Source organism: Carassius gibelio, chromosome B12 (genome assembly GCF_023724105.1).
Source record: "Carassius gibelio isolate Cgi1373 ecotype wild population from Czech Republic chromosome B12, carGib1.2-hapl.c, whole genome shotgun sequence".
Taxonomy (NCBI): Eukaryota; Metazoa; Chordata; class Actinopteri; order Cypriniformes; family Cyprinidae; genus Carassius; species Carassius gibelio.
Window position 1 is genome coordinate 1,469,778 of NC_068407.1, and position 24,455 is coordinate 1,494,232.

The 24,455-nt window shown below is 37.5% G+C and overlaps 1 protein-coding gene across 1 annotated transcript in view; it reads left to right on the plus strand.

Annotated features, from left to right (window-relative positions):
• The first annotated feature begins 6,809 nt into the window (after nucleotides 1-6,809).
• LOC127968801 (PH and SEC7 domain-containing protein 1) overlaps nucleotides 6,810-24,455 on the plus strand; it is a 50,033-nt gene continuing 32,387 nt past the window's right edge. Inside the window, exons 1-4 of the mRNA XM_052570142.1 lie at nucleotides 6,810-7,095; nucleotides 20,147-22,476; nucleotides 22,658-22,775; nucleotides 23,884-24,391. Of these exons, the coding sequence (XP_052426102.1) occupies nucleotides 20,362-22,476; nucleotides 22,658-22,775; nucleotides 23,884-24,391 (2,741 nt within the window). The 5' untranslated portion in view covers nucleotides 6,810-7,095; nucleotides 20,147-20,361. The remainder of the gene's footprint in view (nucleotides 7,096-20,146; nucleotides 22,477-22,657; nucleotides 22,776-23,883; nucleotides 24,392-24,455) is intronic.

The following is a 24,455-nucleotide window of genomic DNA, read 5'->3' on the forward strand; positions in this document are numbered from 1 at the left end:
CACTGGAAGTGAAGTAATGCTGTGTCTATGAAGAATCACAGGTATGCTGCAAATGTAGGTTTTATGGCCAATACTTGTATTTCAAGACTTCTGATATGTTCGACAAGGTCACATAATTATTTAGCAACTTGATTGGTAACAGTGTGAGCCTTCTTTGGAAAGTTATTGAACTGGAAGTGAAGTTGTGGTGTGTCAATGAAGAAACACAGGGATGCTGCAAATGTAGGTTTCATGGCCAATACTTGTATTTCAAGACTTCTGATATGTTCGACAAGGTCACATAATTATTTAGCAACTTGATTGGTAACAGTGTGAGCCTTCTTTGGAAAGGTATTGAACTGGAAGTGAAGTTGTGGTGTGTCAATGAAGAAACACAGGGATGCTGCAAATGTAGGTTTCATGGCCAATACTTGTATTTCAAGACTTCTGATATGTTTTACAAGGTCACATAATTATGTAGCAGCTTGTTTTGTAACAGTGTGAGCCTCTGTTAAAAATGTATTGCACTGGAAGTGAAGTAATGCTGTGTCTATGAAGAATCATAGGGATGCTGCAAATGTATATTTTATGGCCAATACTTGTATTTCCTGACTTCTGATATGTTGAAGAGGGTCACAAAATTATGTAGCAGCTTGTTTTGTAACAGTGTGAGCCTCTTTTAAAAAGTTATTGCACTGGAAGTGAAGTAATGCTGTGTCTATGAAGAATCACAGGTATGCTGCAAATGTAGGTTTTATGGCCAATACTTGTATTTCAAGACTTCTGATATGTTCGACAAGGTCACATAATTATTTAGCAACTTGATTGGTAACAGTGTGAGCCTTCTTTGGAAAGGTATTGAACTGGAAGTGAAGTTGTGGTGTGTCAATGAAGAAACACAGGGATGCTGCAAATGTAGGTTTCATGGCCAATACTTGTATTTCAAGACTTCTGATATGTTTTACAAGGTCACATAATTATTTAGCAACTTGATTGGTAACAGTGTGAGCCTTCTTTGGAAAGGTATTGAACTGGAAGTGAAGTTGTGGTGTGTCAATGAAGAAACACAGGGATGCTGCAAATGTAGGTTTCATGGCCAATACTTGTATTTCAAGACTTCTGATATGTTTTACAAGGTCACATAATTATGTAGCAGCTTATTTTGTAACAGTGTGAGCCTCTGTTAAAAATGTATTGCACTGGAAGTGAAGTAATGCTGTGTCTATGAAGAATCATAGGGATGCTGCAAATGTATATTTTATGGCCAATACTTGTATTTCAAGACTTCTGATATGTTGAAGAGGGTCACAAAATTATGTAGCAGCTTGTTTTGTAACAGTGTGAGCCTCTTTTAAAAAGTTATTGCACTGGAAGTGAAGTAATGCTGTGTCTATGAAGAATCACAGGTATGCTGCAAATGTAGGTTTTATGGGCAATAGTTGTATTTCCAGACTTCTGGGATGCTCTACCAGGTCAGATAATTATTTAGCAACTTGATTGGTAACAGAGTTAGCCTTCTTTGGAAAGCAATTACCCTGGAAGTGAAATAATAGTCTGTCTATGAAGAAACACAAGGTTGCTGCAAATGTAGGTTTTATGGGCAATACTTGTATTTCAAGACTTCTGGGATGCTCTGCCAGGTCAGATAACTCTTTAGCGGGTTGTTTTGTAACTGTGTGAGCCTCTTTTAAGAAGGTATTGAATTGCAAGTGAAGTAATGGTGTGTCTATGAAGAATCACATGGATACTGCAAATGTAGGTTTCATGGGCCATAATTGTATTTCCAGACTTCTGGGATGCTCTACCAGGTCAGATAATTATTTAGCAACTTGTTTTGTAACTGTGTGAGCCTCTTTTAAGAAGGTATTGAACTGCAAGTGAAGTCATGGTGTGTCTATGAAGCAATAGAGAGATGTGGTAAATGTATAATTTAGAGCAAATCCTTGTTCTTTTATGACTTCTGATATGATGAAGAAGGTCAGATTAATAGCAACTTCATTGTTAACAGTGTGAGCCTTTTTTTGCAGACTTATTGAACTGGAAGTGATGTTATGGTGTGTCTATAAAGAAACACAGTGATGCTGCATATGCATGTTTTATGGCCAATACTTGTATTTCAAGACTTTTGATATGTTCTACAAGGTCACATAAATATTTAGCAGCCTGTTTTGCATCAATGTCAGCCTTTTTTTAAGTTATTGAACTGGAATTTGTGTCAGTGGACAAGTGCATAGGTATGGATCTTTTTCAATGTCTACACTACATACATCTACAATACAAGACTGGATTTATGTTAACTTGGGTCACATAAATATATTGCTACTTTAGCATGTTCCCTTCTTTCAAAAGCTGTTGAAGTGGGTGACTTGTCATTGAGGAATCCCATAAAAACCGTGATGTTCAAATTAAATATGTGAAGCACAAATTCTTTATAATCCATCTTGAAGAAAGTTTTGCCATAGTTTTTGAAATGTTCACCCAAAATCAACATTGTGTTTGCTGTCATGATTTCTGAATACTTGTCAATAATCTGATGGATTCAGCACCAGGCAAAGTAACATTTTTGCAGGATTGCAGACATTAATCAATGCATATGAATTGTGAGAGTTTAATGTTAAACAAAGATTTCATAAAACAGAAAAACATCAAAGAGTTCAGCCATTTTTTCCAATCAACACCTGGAGAACACTGTTACACTGTTACGTCTTTCTTATACTTAAAATCAGAAAAAAACAACAAAGGTGAATAAAATGCAAGACACGGCTGTAGTATGTTCTGTATGATCCAGACAAGATGTTCCAACTTGCTTCGGAGAAGTTGACCCATGCTTTTAAAACCTATTAAAAGAAATCATATGTCATTGTTAAAACCAACACATCAACACAGTTCATGTTCATTTTGAGGTAAATAAATATATAAAAATGTTGTTTTAACTATGCCATTAACTATGTTCAAGAGATTACACTTGATTTTCCACTTGTCTGAATTGTTAAATTATACACTAAATTATACTTTATGTACGTTTATTATTTTTTAATTCTTAAACATATCTTCAAACACCATCTGTATAATTTCTATTGTTGCTCAAGGAAAACCTATAGCATTAGAAGACATCATGTAAGTGGTATTTGCTGGCACATTTGTGGTTGGCTCTAGAATACTTGTCTGATCGCACACAATGAAAAAAAAACATCGACCTTTTTAGACGGTGCCTAACGAATATCCAGCACTATGTTGGACATTCAGCGGACATTCGCTTCTAAATATGCCATAAAAACAATATTTGGCCATTTTGATCGATTTTGAAACCATTCTGTTTGGTTCACAATGATGTCGCGGATCAGAATATGCCAAGAAAAACTTTCTAGCACATATAATTTGAAAGTTATTGAACGCGGAAATGTGGGAAAAGTGGCGAATGTGCGAATATAAAACCAACTTTACCCAAGTCCTCAAGCCGACTAAGATGTAGACGAGTTTATTTCTTCATGGGAACTGATTTTGAGTGTATTGGCCAATTTTTTTTTATGTGTACTTGTAAATTTATGGAATTAACAATTATAATATAATATAATAATTGTGACTTTATTGAGAAAAAAAGTATAAATAATAAAAAAAGTAACGTATTGACAAACTTCTGAGAGATGTCTGAAACGTGTGTTTAAGTAGTTTTATATTGCACCAGTATTTCAGATCCAAGGCTGCAGGAATATTAGTAAAATATTATCTTTTTCATCAATCTTGCATACTTGTGTTTCTCCTCAGACAGGGCCTCACATTCCTAAAGAAGCCTTTTGCTCAATGCTTCGCCACAATCAAGTTCTCCATCACCTCTGCGTCAGCAACAGCTCTGATTGGATCCCGGACGAAGAGCTGCTGCCTGTGATTGGTCAGAACCAGCACCTGCTGCGTGTGGACCTTTGTTCACCTGTCATTTTGCACTTATGAAATACAGTTTACAGTCCTTCAGCTTTACTGGAGCATCAGATTCTCTCTCAGCTTCACAAATCTGTGAACAGGGATGCAGATCTTCCTTGATATCATCCATACAGATTCTGTAAAACATTACTTGATTGCTCTATGTTTTTATTCCCATTAATCTAATAATAGATGAGAAGGCTTTAATGTTTAGGAACTATAATGCATTATGAATATAGGAATTCTTATTTAAATGTGACTTGTATGGATATTGATTCATATGCACTTTGAAACCTCAGTGTGAAAAGGATTGAAGCTGGAAAATATAATGTGCTTTGATTTTGTATAATTCTGTAAATGTGTGATTGTAAATTAAGTGCATAAATGTTTTATGCAAATTGCTGAGAAAGTATAAAGTCTTATGCAATACAATGCTTTGGAAGTATCTGGTCTTGCTTGGATCTAATGGTATGTTATTACAGTAGTTGACCCAAAAATTTACATTTGCTGGAAATGTACTCACCCTCACGTTATTCAATATGCAGATTATTTGTTTCTTCATGGGAACAGATTTGGTTAAATCTAGCATTACATCACTTATGGATCCTCTGCAGTGAATGGGTGCCGTCAGAATTAATTAGTTTCTTACAAACACATCTTTTCACTTTGGAAGATGTTAACTGATGGACTGAAGTCGCATGGATTATTATGTTTTTATCAGCTGTTTGGAGTCTCATTCTGACGGCACCCATTCATTGCAGAGCATCCATTGATGAGCAAGTGATGGATTGCTACATTTCTCTAAATATGGAGTAAACAAACTATTGAACGGGCCGAATGTGAGTAATTTTTCAGAAAAATTTAAACTTTCGTGTGAACTACTTAAAAAAAAAATAGAAAGTAAGTAGGATGTTTTCACGTTTTAACGTCTTCACGCTGTGTAACCAACAGAGGGCAGTGTTACCTATGCTTTCGGATGGATGAATGCCTTTTATTAATTGCAGGAAGGAAGTGGAAATTTGCAGAGATTTACAAATACTGTTTCTGTAAAGCAGCTGTATTCTCAAACTCAATTCCTGGAGAGCCACAGCTTTACAAAGTTTAGCTTCAACTCACACCTGCTTGGAAGTTTCTAGTGATACTGAAGAGCTTGATTAGTTGGATCAAGTGTGTTTGATTAGAGTTGGAGCCGCACTGTGCAGAGATGTAGTCCTCCAGGAATTGAGTTTGAGACCAGTGCTGTAAAGCATGGGTTTTAGTGTTGAATCCTCTTTATTTTTATGGTTTTGGATCATAGTTATGCAGGCAGGGATGCCGAGGAGTTTGACTTCTGGTTCCAAGAAAAGGAGGTTTACTTTTGATTTGTACACAGAAACCCTGCTTGAATCCTGAAACTCTATGTGCAATGTCTTTACAAAAAAATAATTACTCCACTTGAATAGAAGGAAGGTGGTGGCCTGATGACCTGAATTACAGAATTATTAGTCATATAGCTTTATTATCCCTGCTGAGCCCTAAAACTGGTTCTGGATTGTGTAAAAAAAAAGTCAGATTTAATTCATATGCATTTGAAAGTCATCTACCATTTGTTATTTTAGCACGTTTCATAACCCATGCATGTTGAGACCAATAGAAAATAAAAAAAGGTTGATTTAAAATAAGATTAAGGAAAGAAAATGTATGAATAAAAATTGACATTGAAATGGTCTAACTGAATTCACATTTACAGTATACAGTATAGGAGTGAATGTAGCATGTCTTTTACAAATAGGTCATTTTTTTATGTAAAAATCACAAAATCAATTTGAAAAAAAAAATTGTTAAAAGTAAATAGGTATAACATTATTCAACATACTTATTTTGTTAAATTTATTTGTACCTACACTAATCAAACCGATGGAGATCAGAAATAAATCACTTATAGTGTGATATAAGTGGTGAACCTCTCTTTAACCTTTATTTTCATAGACTCGCATTATTAATTTGGGATCACGGCGGTTGTTTTTATGGTTTGTTTTCCTCCTGAGACTCGACCTGAAAAACTCGTCACACCTGTCAGTAATTTCAGCACGCGAGCACTGAGCATGCGCGCTGCGTCTGTACTGGAACACTAACGCACTGCATACTGCACAGAATTAGAGCGAGTAGAGAGGATGCGACCAACATGAAACCTGTGTGAAAACGGGCGGGGCTTAGCGGACCACTCAATAAACTGACATAATAATATTTATTTTTACTCAAATTGATGGGAAAGCTATTAATGTCTTGGTAATTATATTATTTATTATATTATGTTATATATTATTTGGGCATATTATTTTCGTTACTACTGAATTACCGTTTGAGCCAACTGTAAGCCTTACTTTAAAATTATTTATTATTATTATTATTATTATTATTATTATTATTATTATTATTATTATTATTATTAAGATCACGAGGTGCATGTTACTTTCCCCATCGTTACTCACCGTTTAATACATTTAAATGTGTATGCTGTTAATTAAAAATTTTCTGTACTTCTTGAATTGATGAAAGAGCAACTAAGTGTTACATTTCTCAGCGCTACTCCGTACGAGCCAATCACAATCACCCGCGGTTACCAGTTCATTTTTTTTTTAAATGATTTTGTGAAGATAACTAGAATGAGTTTCAATATGCATATCGGCCAGTATGTTTTCAAATCAATATATTTAAGCGATTATATACTACCTATGTTTAATAAACCATCTAATGTCCCCAATATTTTTGACTTAAATTCCAATGCACTTCAGTGGAGTATTCGACTTAATGAGCCTCTATGCGCCCCCTGGAGGAAGAACTACCCAATGCAACAGATAACAGCAGCACTTTCCACCCTCCGTCCGTTCTGCACTACTATTAGGAGTAGTATGGTAGAGTGTGATTGGGAACACACCTCGTGCTCTAACCGGCGGGGCTGATGTCTGACTCTATTAGTTAGACACACTCAGTTCCCTGCTGTCCTTCTCATTCCTCCGTAAAACACGAATGCAAGACAGAGTCGAGGAGCTGTCCACTTCAGCACCGCCAGCGGAACTGTCCACACAAACCCAGACTGAGCCTCTTAAAGATGATGATGAAGAAGATGATGATGATGATGCTGAGTGCACGCGGACTGCAGTAACACACCAGCAGCAGACCCGCATTCCTCCATCCATACAGCCACCTGATCCTCTGGTAAGAGTTTCTCTTGTTTCATGCGTGTCTGCTGGCTTTTACACGGAGCTGGTGTCCTGATGCATTGCCATGCTGTTGCATGCAGCATGCAGAAACATTGCAGTTTGTCCTGGGAAAATGTCATATTCAAACACATGCTGGATCAGTGTTGATTTCCACGAGATGTGGCCTGAGGTTCCCTGTCCTAAAGGACACCGGACAGGCGACCTTTAAATGCTCAAATACAGCTGGATTATGTAGGTTTTGGTGGTTTTGGCTTTCAATGGTGCAATCATTTTGTAAATTCTTCATTGGAATCAACCAGTTGCTCATTCTAGGACATTGAGGTCACTCGGATGCTATGCATCTGTGTTAATGTGATTGATTTGATGTGGTGTTCTTTTCATCATTTCTGATGTGCTGCTTATGTTTGGTTATAAATCAAAGCATAAGTTTTTATGATCTCAGCTGTTTGTTTTTGTATGCTTGTTGAGAGGTGAAGTGTGTTAGTGCTGTTGTAATGGATAATAATGCATACACACACACACACACACACACACACACACGGTACAACTTAATAATGAGAAAATGAGATGTACAAAAATGGCTGGAACCAAGTATTTCACACAATATTTCGTCAAATGTACTGTTATATTTATATATTAACTAGGCGAGCTAATTAGCCAATATTTTGTTATCTTGAGATTATCTGCCAATAAGTGTCAGCTAATACAAATTTTAGTTCTTCCCCTTTTTTTTTTCCATCAGATTTGGAGAAATGCTGCATTACTGTAAATCACTTGCTCAACAATGGCTCCTCTGCAATGAATGGGTGCCGTCAGTCAAAACAGCTGATAAAAACATCACAGCAATCCACACGTAATCAACACCACTCCAGTCCATCATTTAAAGTCTTGTGAAGCCAAAACTGTGTGTTTGCAAGAAACAAATCCAATATTAAGATATCTGACCTGAATCAGGAGAGAAGTCTGCACATATCAAATAAGTGAAAACAGTCCAAAACAGCTCTAAACAAATATCTCAGTCGGTTTTGATGTGAGAGACAACAGGAGATGGATTGTTCCACTGGAGTAAACATAATTATGGATTATGGACTCTTATTTTAACTGAAAGCAACTGTTAATGTTAGATTTGATTCTTAAGAAACACAATTTTCACTACAAACAATGTTAACTGATGGACTGGAGTGCTGTGGATTATTGAGATGTTTTTATCAGCTGTTTGGACTCTCATACTGACGGCACCCATTCACTGCAGATGATCCAATGATGAGCAAGTGATGGATTACTACATTTCTCTACATTCACAAACTCGCCTACAGGATGGCCTGAGGATGAGGACATTTTCACTTTTGGGGTAAACTAGTTCTTTAAGTTGTATTATATCGGCCTTCAGACATTATGCTCTCTAGAAATCAATGTCTTCGCCTTACATTAAGATATAATGCCAATATACAAAACATAATGATGACAAATGACACTTACGCAGCAATATTATGTTACACAATATTCACTTAAAATGCATTCAAAACCTCAAACAAAACTGGTTATTATTCATTGACAGAACTGCTGTTATATTTCACAATTGACACAAGTAGAAACTAACACTTGTGTTAATCGGTGAAGCTGTTGTGGTTAACAAGTGATGCGAGAAGCCCTGGCCAATACATCAGTGTATCGTTAGCGCTGTTGAAAGCTGCTAGGTCTCATTCAGTCGTTCGGTCCCTGTTGAAAGAGCCGTGTTTCTCTCTGTCTGGTTTTGGCGGTTACAGCAGATGCTGTCCTGAGAGAGATGTGTGACTTCTTAAGGATGATTAATTATAGTGTCTGACACAAAGCTGCAGGTGCCGCGACTGTTCGGGATACAAATGACATGTCCTTTAGCACGGCGAGAGAAAGAGCGAGAAAGCAAATAGATAAAGACGTAAACAGACGATCAGACGGATGAAATTATGAGTCATAGCTTGTGTTGTCTGTCTGAGGGTCAGGTATGATGTTTCGTCTTCATCTTTTGATGTCGCACAGAGGGTTTCAGACAGCATGAAGAAAGACCGATGTTATCCTGGATTGATGAAACCTCTCACTGTTTATTCTGTTTAACCTTTAAAACTCCTCATGTTTTCATAGTTGCTCCTTTTTTATAATAACATACTTGTCTACGAGCTTTTTGACCTTAGTTTTGACTTCATTTCAGATGTAAAAGAAGTTTATATGCTCTACAGCTGATGAGATGTAGTTTTCAGCATATTGTGACATGCACGTTTTTTTTTTTCCTGCGGTCGTCTTCTGGAAATACTGTAAATGCACGCTGATGCATTGTTGGTAAATTGGCACCGTAATTTAATCAAGATATTATTTTTCATGAGTGTCCTTAAAGCTGCAGTGTGCCATTTTTTTTTTTTTTTTTCAGTGCTAAAGTGATTTGTTGAGGCACATTTAAGAGTAACCCATTTGATACTCAAAATTACACCTTTCAGTTTTTCAGACAAGTGTGTAGTGAATTGCAAAATGTATGCTATTATGTTGCTTCCATCATTCAAACATTTGTGGTTGCTAAGATTGTTTTTTAAAATAAATTAATGCTTTTATCTACAAAGGTCAGATTAAAATGTACGAAAGTGACCGTAAAGACAATTATAATATTAGAAAATATTATTTTGAGCTTTCTGTAGTTTCCACAAAAGCAGCACAACTGTGTTCAACATTAATAATAATAATAATCAGAATTGGTTCTTGAGCAGCAAATCAGCATAATATAATGATTTCTGAAGATCATGTGACACTGAAGACTGCAGTAATGGTGCTGAAAATTCAGCTTTGATCATAGAAATAAATTATATAAAAAAAATATTCAAATAGAAACAAGTTGTTTTAAATTCTAATAATATTTCACAATATTTAAGATTTTACTGTATTTTTGATCAAATAAATGCATCCTCGTTGAGCAGAAGAAATTATAATAAAAAGATTTTAGCTACTCCAAACGTTGGAACGGTAATGTATATTTACTTTTTTGTAAAAATATCTCATCTTTACTCAAGATATGTGTTTCATGACTTTTCAGCCAAAAACTATTTCTGCTTGGCTGATTTACTGTACAGGAGTGCTTTGTCTATTGATAATTTAGTTCACATTTTAATTAGATATATATATGTATATATGTGTGTGGTATATGTGTGTACCGGTACATCTTCTTTGACATCATTAAGCATTATGTAGGTCATTGGCCACAGTGTTTTCTAGACATGAGCCTAATCTCTACTTTACATCACCCAAAATTCAGATTAACACAGTCCTTGTATCTGCTATGGCTCATACTGTAGGTTTATTAGGTATTTGGCAATCAGGGTTAATATGTTGGCATGATATATAATTGTATAATCCGTTATACCTGCTCTCACTCACATTATCAACTCCTCTCTTCACTCTGGTATATTTCCCACAGAATTCAAGCAGGCTCCGGTAACCCCACTGCTTAAGAAGACCTCTCTAAATCCAGTACTTTTAGAAAATGCCACAATCGGTCTGGATCCCTTCTTCCATTCATTGCAAAGACGCTTGAGCAAGTTGTGTTCAACCAACTCTTTATATTTCTTTCACAGAACAACCGCCTGGACAGCAACCAATCTGGCTTTAAAAGTGGCCACTCAACTGAGACTGCACTGCTCTCGGTTACTGAAGCCCTGAGACTGGCAAGAGCAGCTTCCAGATCCTCAGTACTCATCTCGCTGGATCTGTCTGCTGCTTTTGACACAGTGAGACACCAGATCCACCCTCATGAACGTGGGTGTCTCAGGAACTGCACTCCAGTGGTTCAAGTCTTACCTCTCTGATAGGTCCTTCAGGCTGTCTTTGAGGGGTGAGATATATAAGTCACAACGTCTTGCTACTGGGGTTCCTCAAGGCTCGATGCTTGGACCATTTTTCGTCTCTGTCTACAAGTTATCTTTAGGATCTCTCATTCAGAAGCATGAGTTTTTATATCACTGCTATGCTGATGACACTTAACTCTACTTCTCATTCCAACCAAATCAACCAACAATAGTTATTCGCATTGCAGCCTGTCTGACAGACATTTCTGGTCTGGATGGATGAAGGTTCATCACATTCAACTCAACCTTGCTAAGACCGAACTGCTCGTGGTCTCAACCAACCTACCACTTCATCACAACCTCTCTAAACAACTAGGTTTGTAAACCATAACTCCTTCCAGGACACCCAGGATCCTTGGAGTTGTGATGGATTATCAGTTAAGCTTCACAGACCATATTGCTACAATGCTAATCCTGCAGGTTTTCCTTGTATAACAACAGGAACAGGGACTGATTCAGAATTCAGCAGCCATAGATGTCTTCAATGAGCTGAAGAAAGCTCACTTCACACCTCTTTTCATCAGCACTGGCTGCATATAGTCGCTCGCATCAAATTCAGGGTACTCAGGTTTGCCTACAAGACAATCAATGGCGCTGCACCAATATACCTACTCGCTAGTTCTAGACTTTTCTAGACTAACTGAGACTTGCCACAGCACTTGTATATTGTTGCTTTCTTGTTGGTCTGATTGCTTCTACTTTGTAAGTCACTTTGGATAAAAGCGTCTGCTAAATTACTGCATTATGTCTAATTTTGCATGTTCTAAGCATGGCGTACAATGACACTGTCTACATCAGTTCTCTCTCAGTCTCTTTCTGTCTGTCTGATTAATATTTTCAGGCTGTCGTCATCTCATATAACACGCTTCTTATGAGGCTCGAGAATCAGTGAGAAACACTTTCATCCCTCCGCCTACTCCCCACACATGCTTTCTGCTTTCTACAATCTCCTTTTCTTTATACCCTCAATAACCTTTCATACGTTTCCTTTCACACACTCCTGTCGCTCTCCCACTCTCTCCATCTGTCTCTAAATCACATGAATCAGAGCTTCGCACGTTAACAGTAATTCAGCTCTGAAATGCATTTGATGTGCATGTCATGATGAGATCAAATTATGGTGCACTGATCACTGTAATCTGCATTTAAATCAGTTGACTTGGTGTTGTTTTCAATCCACCTAGTGACCGCATCTCAAGATATACTTAACAGAATACATGTGCATGCGCCTTAAATTGGTTTGAGACCATTAGTGAGCTTGTACCATGAAAAACCTGCTGTCTGACCAGCGATGATTCGATTCAGACTCCATCTCTTGAGTTTGAAATGTGATTCATCCTGGATGTTATTTAATACCACATCTGAGATTGGCAGTCTTGCAGGGCAACCAGCCATTAATATCCACCGTATGATCAAAACCTCATGGATTCTCATCCCGAAATCAAATAATTGGCTCTGAAAGGGTTTGCGTGGAAATGGCTTTGTCGGGCTTTTATGCATCATGGCATCCAGCTAAGTGGATAATTGTGTTCATTTGTGTAGATGATGGTTGAAGTGATTAGTGTGCATCATGAGGATTGAATTACAGTTATGTTGTTTGAGTGTGTGTGACCTCACGAGGTTAGAAAGGTCATGGATTTAAGGTCTGTGTAATGCTGTCTAAAGGAAGGTAATTTTTTTGTCTTTTCTATCCTGGAATGATTTATCATTTTCACTCACTTTATCACCATTATAGACTTTAATATCCTCAGAGAGATGAAGTTTATTTAATTTGTGTTACGTAGTTCTCTATGTGTGAACCCAAGAGACCTGAGCAAGTCGAAACCTGTCATGAACATGTCCAGTCCAGTTCACCTCAAAATAAAAAAACTAAGAAATTAGAGACTATGTTTGGATTATATTATAATAACTATTAATTTATGGTAATATATGTTAAAATGACATTTATTTCTGTGATCAAACCTGAATTTTCAGCATCATTACTAGTCTTCAGTGTCAAATAATCGTTTGTAAATCATTCAATATGTTGATTTGCGGTTCATTTCTGATTATTATCAATGTTAAAAACTGATATGCTGCATAATATTTAGGTAAAAACTGTGATTTTCTAGAATTTGTTTTAATGAATAGAAAGTTCATAAGAGCAACATTTATTTGCGAATATAAATATTTTAATATTATTTTATAAAAATTATTATTATTATTATTATTATTTTAATCAATTTAATGCAGCTTTGCTGATTAAAAAAAAAAAAAAAAACATTTTAACAGTAAATGTTTATACAAATTGCACACTTATTAATCATGGTTTGTTTAATTTAATTTGAATTAAATATTTTAACAAAGAAATCTTTGAGGTTCTAATGAGAATCACCATTAAGGAAAATTGAAAAAAAAAAAAAAAAAATACTAATACTACACTACATTTATTTAGTTCAGATTTGTTTGATTATCATGCCAATACATTCACAGAGCATTTTTTGTTTGTTTGTTTCTAGAAATGAACTTCACTTTGTTTATGAAGAAGAGAGTTTCTCGAGTTTTTTTGTGTGATTTTAAGAAACAATGAGGCCTGAACCAGTTTTTATGAGGATTACCCAGTTATACGGATCTGTAGGTGTAGAAAAGTTCATGCGCTCCCTGAAGGTATCAGTGTTAATAAACGGCCTGGGCTCAGGACTGCAGGTGTGTGTTTGTGTTTCACAGACACAAGCTGATCAATCCTATTAAGTAGAGAAGTAGAGGAGGAGAAAGTAAGACTGTAGGAACTCTGTGTGTGTGTGTGTGTGTGTGTGTGTGTGTGTGTGTGTGTGTGTGTGTGTGTAAGTGAGAGCGGGAGCTAATACGATACATTGGACCACATCAGCACATGCTATTTTTGGCTCTTTCAGTGGTGTTTGCTAAGGCGAGCTTCCCTATTACTATCACTCATGCTTTAGCACAAGGGATTTGAGCAAACTCCTGACGCTAAGTACTAAACTTTGCCATGAAACGTTGTATATTATTGCATTACAGACATAAATGATTCCTCAAGTCATGTTGCGTTGTTTGAAGAACAACTTGCATGCTTGTACATGTGATGTTGGTCACGGATGATTTCAGGCAGACAGATGGGGTTTCTGATCTTTGGTATTATTATGGTGATTAAGAAAGGATAATATATGGAAGACTGAAAGTCACCTCTGTCACCTGACTCGTATATCTGTTTGACAGCACAGAGATAATGATGAAAGAAGCAATGAAATGATTCATTGTAAATTGTAAAACAGAAAATATATATACTGTGTGTGTGTGTATAGCTCATGCCTACGGTTGGGAATTGAAATGTCTCTAAACCAAAGTTTTGTGTGAAACTCATCCCACACCACATCGTGCTTTTCTTCAAAAATGTAAAAATAGTAGTTTTATTAATAGAGTTTCGGATGTGGGAGGTGTCTGGAAGTGTAAACATAAGGAGGACAATTGGTGATTTCTCTGTAGGTTTTTTTTTTTTCATACACCCACACGCACGCACGCACGCACACACACACACACATATATATATATATATAAATTTGTTTGTGTGCAAGTTTTAATAGGTTTTTTTTTTCTTTTTTGATGGGTGGGGGTTGATTTTATTTATTTATTTTTACTTTTTATTCAAATTAAGTTTTAGATTTAAATGAATAAAATTTTATTTAATTTAGAATAAGCTGAGCTACATTAACGTAAGGAATATGAAGTGTCATACATGAAATTCAGTTTATGGGTTTTCAATTTCAAATATAAATTTTAACGTTTACTGTAAAATGACCAACTATATCTATTACTTTTTTTATATATAGTAAGGAAACTTCCTTTTAACCAATTAACAGTCTTTTTCGGCTAAAGTTTTTATTTTTTGTACTTATTTTACAGTAAATGTTTGTTCCATGCGTTAAACTAGTTTTGAATAACTTAGCATATTTTTTTACCTTAGAGTTCACGCTATTTTTAAAGTAATTTTGTTTACTTTTTGATGTATGGATTTGGCACGGTTTTGGATCTAAACTTGACGTTGAATGTAAAATATGGGTTCTCAGGAATATGTGATTCTCCAAAAACTGGGGTCAGTTGTGCACTAGATGAAGTGAAATTCCTCTCACATTACTTGTAGAGGCCTGTCCTATTCACAGAAAGCATTTGACATTCAGCAGCCTGCTTCATATGCATGTACTCTGTCAGTGTGACAGGTGTGCCTCTGGACAGGAAGCAGTGTGCATTATTTGAAGTGTCAAGAGAAAGTGAATGAGTGACAGACAGGAAGTGAAGGAGGAAGGAAGATCGTGTACTTTCTAATGAAGTCGTTTGACTCGAAGCCCATCTCTATGGATACAGCTTTCACCTCTTTGTGCTCGACAGAACGCCGTTCTTATAATTCAGGGCAAATATATTCATCAGTCCATAGAAATCCACGCAGATCAGTTTGATCAGAAGGAGCTTCTGTTACAGCTATCTTCAGTTTGTATTCTCTTTTGTTCTGGTCGTCATTTCTCATGGGAGGTTTTCCTCTTTTATTTGATATAAAGCAATACACTGTAATTTGCACATTTAAGTTTTCTTTAATGGATTACTTTACAGAAAACATTAAAATGATCTCATAATTTTTCTACACATGCATATAATGTGTCAGCTTATAATTGTCCAATTTCAGCATATGAATGGCCGTGTAAAAAATATTTCTTACAGTTGCAAATAAAGCAACTATAAATTAATAACTACAAATGCTACAAATTTACATTCTTGAAGTTTTATTTTTGTGACTTGTCTGTTAACACTGTAAAAATATTTTAACAAATATTATACATTTCACAAGAAAAAGCTATTTTTTGTATTTTATTAAAGATGTCACGTTTAATTCAGTGCATTACTTGCCATTTCTTTGTATTTTTTTTTTTGTTTGTTTTTTTTTTTTTTTTTTTTTTGCAGGCAATTTTTGAGTAAAAGGTAAATCCTACACTTAAAAATAGTATAGAAATAATTTTCATTCAGAAATTGCATGTAGACTAACATTAGCGTGGATGCCACTGAGAACAATAAAGCACATTATAACTGTAGTAAACACTCTAAACATAAATACATTGCCTGTAATGAAGAAAATAAATTCATGTGCCAGTGTTTAGTGCCTTGGAAGAACTCGCATCAAACTGCAATGATGACAAAGCACAAATAAAACCTTTGGCCACACTTTGATGAAGAAATAAAAGTACAATTTATCAAAAAAAAATATATAATAATAATAATAATAATAATAATAATGATGATGGCTTTTAAAGCTTCAGTTGGTAACTTTTGTAAAAAGTTACCACTTTCACTTTCAAATTAACTTTCAAATAAAAATATATTTTTTACATATTTGTTAAACCTGTCATTATGTCCTGACAGTAGAATATGAGACCGATAATCTCTGAAAAAATCAAGCTCCTCTGGCTCCTCCCAGTGTCCTATTGCCATTTGCAGAAAATCCATCGCTCCCAGGAAAAAACAACCAATCAGAGCTGCGGTCCGTAACTTTGTTTGTGTTCAAAATGTAGAAAAATGTATATAATAAGCGAGTACACCATGAATCCATTTTCCAAACCGTGTTTTTGGCTTGTCCTGAATCACTAGGGTGCACCTATAATAAGTGTTTATATTCGGACTATTTTAGATTGCTTCGGGGGTACCGTGGCGGAGTAACCCAGTACCTTTGTGATTCTTCATAGACATAAACAGAGAGAAGTAGTTCCGGCTACGATGTTCTTCCGCAAGACGCAAGCAGTTCTGTTTATTAACCGCTAGAGCGTCAAAAGTTACCGACTGCAGCTTTAAATCATTTACAATGTAAAAATATCAGTAAATTATTATTATTATTATTATTTATTTTTTTTGGCACACATACTAAAAAAAATCTCATGAACCATTGCACAACACCGGGAGCATTTATTGTTGACTGTGTTCATTTGTTGTAAGAATTTGTAACAGTTTCATATTACACGTCTTAAACGGCATAAAAATAATATCAAAATATAACATTCCTGGCTGTTGTTGATAAATAGCAGTGGTGAATTTTTACTGATCGATTGATACATTGTCCCAGTGAATGAGCAGTGTAATATACAAGCCACAAAAGACAAATTTTGAGTCTTCAAGAAAGGTCGTCCTCTAAAGCAGAATCTCAGGACTGCAGTCAGATAGTCATGCAGCGGCTAATATTAGCACAGATCCGGCTCTGTGCCTGTTGACATTAGAGACGGTTTCTGTGCCGCTGTTTAATAAGAGCATGATTCTGCCTGTAAACATGCAGAAGTCACCCGGGCACTGCCGATACCCGAGAGGAGTCATTACGCTCATGCAGTGTCTCATTCTTTCCTCTGTGACTGTTATATAAAGTGTTTGTGTTACAGGTGCTTTTGTTGTTATAGTGAGCTAAAACTCACTCTCAGGTGCAATTAAAACCCATAAACTGAATCTCACGAAAACCTCTGAGCATGCATTTTTATTTCATATCTTTCAAGTAAACTGTACAGGGAATTTTAGACAATAAAAAAAGTGCAGCTGTCTGTGATATTTAGCGAGTCCTTTGGGGAAGGGTATAACGGACCGAGTAAGAGAGTTGGTGATATAAAGGTGTGAAGGTGTCTGTTTAAATGGCATCGACGGCGCAGATGGTTTTCAGTGAAATAGCTGAGATGGCCTGTAATTCTCCTGCAGTGCAGATGAGTGAGTATTTTTGGAGAGAGAAAGTCCAGGGAGAAAATGAGTGAAGGAGAGAGGGATGATATTGAGAGTGGAACAGAGTTATACTGCAAGAATCAACAAAGGCGTGTGTGTGTGTGTGTGTGTGTGTGTGTGTATTAGATTGCTTGTACAGTTGTGTTTTGATACAGAGATGCACATTTTGAAATTTGAGGTTTCATTGGACTCATGAATATTAATCCGGTCAATGATTTAATATCAAATTAAGAGAAGATGCGCAAAACTGCTATATTAGCTCCAAAAAAGCCAGAATTTTAATTGTATCTTTAACATTGGCTGCTTTTATACAGATAGGTTTGTTTTTCTTATATTTGAGTGAGCAAAATATATATTTTTTTCCCCAAGTGTAAACTTTACAACCTCTTTACAGCAATGTGTACTTCGATGTAAAGTTTTCTTTGGTGCATTTACAATTTAGTAGATGTTTCCACCACAGAATAAAAAAAGTTAAAGTTTTCATCGCACAAGTCTGCCCTTTTTGACAAACGTGAGAAAATAGTAGAAATTGTGAGATATACAATTAGAATTGCGAGATATAAAGTAAACAGTCTAAATTTTGAGAGAAAACGTTGCCATGTGTTTTATTCTGTTACAGAAACAAAGTAACAAAAAATGGAATTGTGAGGAATTCAGAATTTAGAGTGAAAAAGTTGGAATTGTGAGACATACACTTGGAACTGAAAGAAAAATATTCGGAGAATTCTGAGTTTATATAGTATCTCTCAATTCTGTTTGTCTTGCAATTTTGACTAGTCAGAGTTGTGAGATAAAAAGGATTAATTAACTTTTTGAGAATAATTTTAACATAGCTATTATTTTTTATTTGTATGTAGTTTCAGACTTTTGATTTCAGACTACTTTTTTAATGTGCATGTCAGGAAATTGTAAATGTAGCAAATTAGTGCTCAAGTTCAACTGGATCATATTGACAAAAAATAAAGTATTATGTGTAGCTTAAATGTATAAATGTTGTCATTTATAACAGCTATCAATAGAGAAGTATATTTTGGGGTCCAAATGGTGTTGTTACGTCTTATACTAGCAGGGGCTAACTGGGGCATGCTAACCAGCAAAACCATGACCTGGTCTAGATGCAGTGCAAGGCATGTACTTTTAATGCGAGCAAGCAGAAGTACATTACTTTCGGTTGTGTGGGCTTACATTCCGGCTTCCCTGTAAAGAGTCTTTATGGAAGTAAATGGTGCCAGTGGAGGTTTTCATTTAGAAAAGTAAGAGGTCGTCTGCATGCATGCACTGTTTAAGAGGGTCTCACTTATTGATTGTTTAAATGAGAGGGGCTTTCATTAAGTCAATGACATACACCTGCACTTTCAAAAGCATGTTAGTGTATGTGTGTGTGCAACACAAACGAGAAATCCTTGAGTCAACCACCAAGCATCTTGAAAGGATGCACTTCTAGAACAGCATCATATTTCCAGGTAAAATAATACACTGTGCTTATTTGTATTGGTGCATGTGTGAAAATGTATGGAGCACTTGATTCTGATTCGTCAATCATTGCATTCTGCATGTACTGTATGCCCAGACCATGTGGATTTATTCCCTTATTTGAAATGTCCCTTAAATTGTTTGGGGAAAAGGTGTATCAGTATTCTGTTCTATATGAACGCTGCTAATGTTTGTAGGCCTGAATGGGAGTTGAGTGTATGAGTCTACACTGTATGAGTCACTGAGGTTTAGCGCATGACATAAAGCTGTATGTGTGTGTAACTATGTAGGATTTTAGGGATTAATTTCTCAGCTATGCAGTAAATAAGCCCATCCCTTCATGTAGATGGTCATTTTGGCATTTCTAAAACAGAATGGCGTTGTTAAAAAAAATACATATTGTAAAAAAGGTAAAATACCTTTAGTCGATTTCATAAAGAGTATGACAATCAAATGCAGTGTGGAAGTCTCTTTTCAGTGGTGTATTTTAGTCTCTGCTGGAGAACATTCCCTCTGTTTGTTTAGTATTAGTGTGCATTGGTTAAATGGATGGGGAACGATAGAATAAATATGTCATCAGTGAAAAAAAGAAGAGTCAGATGACCGCTGCTGATATAATCAGGTTGCTGCATCTCTATAATTGAATTTCTACTGATATGTCATCATGACCGAGAAATGTGCTCTACTTCTCTGCCATGTTGCTTTGTTTCACGAGTTTTGGATCTTGGAGCAATTTGAGTGGTCCTTTTAATTAATGCAATTAATGTTAAGTGGAAATGACACAACCCATGATGTATCCGTGACACCAAATATTTAAATATTTTTTGTTTGTAAATCATTTTGTTGGTCAAAGCAGCTTTACATGCATTAACGACATCAGGTTTAATGCTTTAAAAACTTGTAAAAGGAAAAATGTCACCATGTATGTGTAGCACAATTGCAATAATTAATTGTCTGTCTATTTCCATGTGTTAGGTGCAATGGTCCATGCTATCTCCGTCTGTAGTAGCTGGTCTGGCAGAAGAGGGTATCTGAAGCATCTCAGCATCTCCATGAACTAAAAGTACACTTGCAGACAAGTCACAGAAATTCACAAACCGACCAAAACGGAACATATCCCTGTCTCTCCCTGTTTGTCTCTTCTTCAGTCTTCTTCACAGTGTCTCTTCGTGTTGTACTGTTATGACGCCATGTCTCAAACCGGGAAAGTCCTTCATTTGTATGTGGAGGTGAGATCCCCACCAGAGCATGATGGAAAAGGTAGTTCCTATGAGACGACAGTGGAGCAAGATGGTCCCGTTGAAGCTTTGACCAAATTAGCACAAGTGGCATCTGGGATTTCCGCACCTCCCAGCAGCACAATCAAACCAAATGTTAGCTTCATACTGCAGCCTTCACACAATTCTTTGGATTTCCCTCAAAGATGCAGCATTCCCCAGGAGGAACCATTCCAAGCAGTGTCCTCTAGCCTCAATAACAGCATTGACAGTAAACTAATCAAACGTGCCCACTCGTCAAACTCTGGACGGACATCTGGCCCTGGGACACCTTGTGGAGCATGCAGCCATCACAAGAACTCTAAACCAGTGCAAGGACAGAGGTCTGTGGTCACTTTCAGCTACATTGAGAAGTCCCATGTTAAAACCGTAGAGAGTCCGTGTAATAGTCCGGGTGGAATAAAGGAGGTAGCGGCTTGTCCACGTAAGAGGTGTAGTGACCAAATGTGGTCGCTACCTGTGGAATCTACCTGCAATAATGATCCTTTTCACCAGCACATGGGTTCTACTTTAGATCCCATTGGTCAAGCTGCAACACACCGAGCCCTCAAGGAATTTGGGTCTCCCCAACTGAGGTGTAAGTTTTCTCATTGCTCAGACTGGAGTCCGGAGTTTCATCAACGGCATAGAGAACGATGCCAGTCTTGGGCAGGCCCACCATTGCCAAACTGCATTGCCTACCGCCATGATCCTGAACCTGACCCAGGCAGGGTAGGAGGTGCATGTGGTGTCCCCAAAAGCCCAGCATCAGATGCTTTCTCATTCCACTACAACCAGCAGAAATCCACCTCCAGGTCCCAAGAATACCCCATGCAGAATCTCAGTTCAAAGCAAGACTGCTCTGCTCCACTCTGTCAAAATTGGGGAAGCCGGGCTGAAGACAGACCTCTGTCAGGGCAAAGGACCAGCCTCGCAAACACACCCACTCATGATTTAAACCAGCTGAGTGGAAGCAATACCTCTTCAGCTCTGAACAGTCCTGAGATTGCCCGCAAAATTGCAGAAGAGGCCACCAAGGTATCAACAATTTTCAACGAGGTCCGAAGTTCTCCTCCTCCCGTTGTTTTCGGGGGCTGGTCTAATCTAAGCAGCACAAACTATGGATATCCTTCTAGAGAAATCCAGTCCTTACAGCATAGTCCAGTGCAGCATCCGGCTGTCAAGATGAACATACCTATGCATGAAGACCGTTCTACGACAAATGGGTTTCCTCCGCACCTGCACGAAGCACCAGCTACTAAGAGCTCAGATTTAAAAGATGACCTGCACAGTCACTCATTCTGCTCTGTCCCAGATTCTCCAGCCCTCCCGTCTCATCATCTTCGTCCAAGTCTGTCCAAAGCAGACATGTGTTCTCCACTCCGAGATCCTCGTCAGCTTAGAGCTGACCTGCCAGTCTCTGACAGCCCCACTTTACACCGTCACAAGCCTCCACAGTACACTGGAGAGGAGTGGATATCTGGGGAACCCTGGTTCCTGGACGAGGAGGACTGGGATGACCGTGTCGTTGCAGAGAGCGTGGAGATCTCCAGGCGGTTGTTTATCGGTCAGAATGTGGATGATTCTCCGGTCAGTTGGACATCTAGACAGCAGTGGAAAGAGCAGGCAAGGAAAGATAAAGGGAAGTTCAGTTTGTCAGAAAAACTTGAAGGTAATCTCAAGAGCAGCAGTCCAGTTTACAGAAAAAGTGTTCAGGTTGAGGTCATAGAACGAGGAGAGGAGAATGTGAGCAATTTGGTATGTGGAGTAGACCAGAGCCCTGGGGAAAGTATAGAGGAGATGACCAGGCTAACACAACAACAGAGACAGGCAGAATGGAGGAGAAGACAGGCTTTGCTTCTAGGGCCGGTAGTATTTGAAGAGGGGGAGAGAGGAGAGGACGAACAGGGGTTTGGAGATCCCCAGGGTTTGGTTGGGTCATCCCCGAGCTCTAGTGGAGTAACGGGAAGCCTAGGAGACAGAGATTGCATCTCACCTGAGTCCAGCCAGAACAGCAACCAATCAGATCACCCATCATCAGGAATACAGGTGAGCCCCTTGTCATAAAAGCATTCTTGCCTTAATGCTTGAATTCTAGTTATGTTCAATACAGTGCTTTAAGAACAGCTTCAACAAGTCCCTTCTGATGAATAAGTCCCTTTTTATGTAAATTACATAGAGTTCACTGTTTATTATTAGCTAATGTGTTTATATTGTGTGGGTGTTGCAGTCTGATGGCGGTTCTTTAGTGCCAGGTCCATCTCTGCACTGTCAAAAAATTGCTCGTGCCAAGTGGGAGTTTCTCTTTGGCACTCCAGAAGAAAACACTGCCAGCAAACAAGAGAAGAGTGAGTAGCCCGTTGACCTCTTTAATATCAGTTTTAATGATCACTTAGATTCCGTCATTAGCAAAGGTGGAGGGTGAACCAACTCTAGGGTAAGGCTAAAAGCAGCCAAATCTGTTAAATACAAACATCATGTCGTTTTAGGCAAGAACCAGACAGTGGTGTCATGTAGGCTAATAAAATGTTTAATGGGACTGAATTTGTATTTAATGTTATTACAATTTAACAGAAATTTATAATTATAATCCTTTCCACAGTCATTCAGACAGCGAATGAAATATAGCCTACAGAAAATAACATTATCACTAACTTTAATCTATCCCAAGTTTAAGCAGTCTCAAAAAAAAGTCTTTCTAATCACTGAAGCTGTCTACGCTGCTAAATTAACCTCTTATTTTATTTATTTAGCATTTTATGATGAGAGAATTGACAAGTGTCCAGATTTCAGTCAACGAACACGAGCACACTCAAGAAAGCTGATGAGTTTAAGTGATTACTCATCTGAATGCCTCTGATTGGCCATCGCATTCCTAAACTCAACAGAATTGTGTGGGATTGGTTATAATGTGCAAAACTGTAAAAATGCTTAAAATGAAATTAGGGGTGCACCGATATATATCTCGGTTGATGATTAATGTGCATCTAGTCAGTAAAGCTGAATGCGCATTAATCATTAATCATCGGCCGATATATATCGGTGCACCCCTAAATAAAATACAATGCAACATGAGCAGATCTTAATCTAATGCCACAATTGACACTTTCTATTCATTTTCACTTTGTTAGCAATATATTTAATATGTTTGTGCAGGAGAATTTTTGTCCAATTTAGTTGCATTTTTGCCATAAGACCCCATGGCCAGGACAATGCTTAGCCTTACACACACTCTGCCTATGGTCATTAGCAATTAAGTGCTGTTTTCTAGGATTAAGTCAGAAATATGTTTAGATGGTTTCAAGTGTATGAAAGTGTTTGTGTGTTCTTGTATTAAAGTGGAATAACACTGCAATATTACCGATCTGAAATAGTCATCAACAAAACATTGTAAATATCCATTGAACCTACTTAATTAAGTTCATAGCTGAATAAATATTTTTGTTATCCACCTAGATGTTCCAGAATCCACCACAGCTCCACCAAGTGGCCACTCCACCCCAGTACCACCTTCATATCTGCCATTGGAGGAGCTTGCTCTCAGAGCTAATCATGATGTCCAACACGTGGAGGTGGAGCTAGTGACTCCGCCCCCTGCCGCCCCAGGCACCTCCCCCAAAACGGGCATAATTCGGCGAACTTTGAAATACTCTGAGACTGATCTGGATGCTGTTCCTTTACGATGTTATCGGGAGACGGACATAGACGAGGTGCTGTTAGCAGAGCAAGAGGATGCTGACTCAGCGTTTGGAAGCAACCGAAGTGTCATGGGAACTTCCTGTGCTGGAAGCAGTCCTCTAGGAGAGATACCGAATGAAAGAACAGATGGACAGGAGGATGGGGAGGAGGAGGAAGAGGAGGATGTTGCGAGCTGGGTCACTGTCAGGATGCAGGGTGATGTGAGGAGGCTTATGGCTGATCAGCGAGACGAGGAAGTGGAGTTTTACAGCATGATGCTAAAGAGGTGGGAAGTTGCAAACACACTTTATTTTTTATTTTTAAGAAACTGTTAAAGATGCATTATGGTT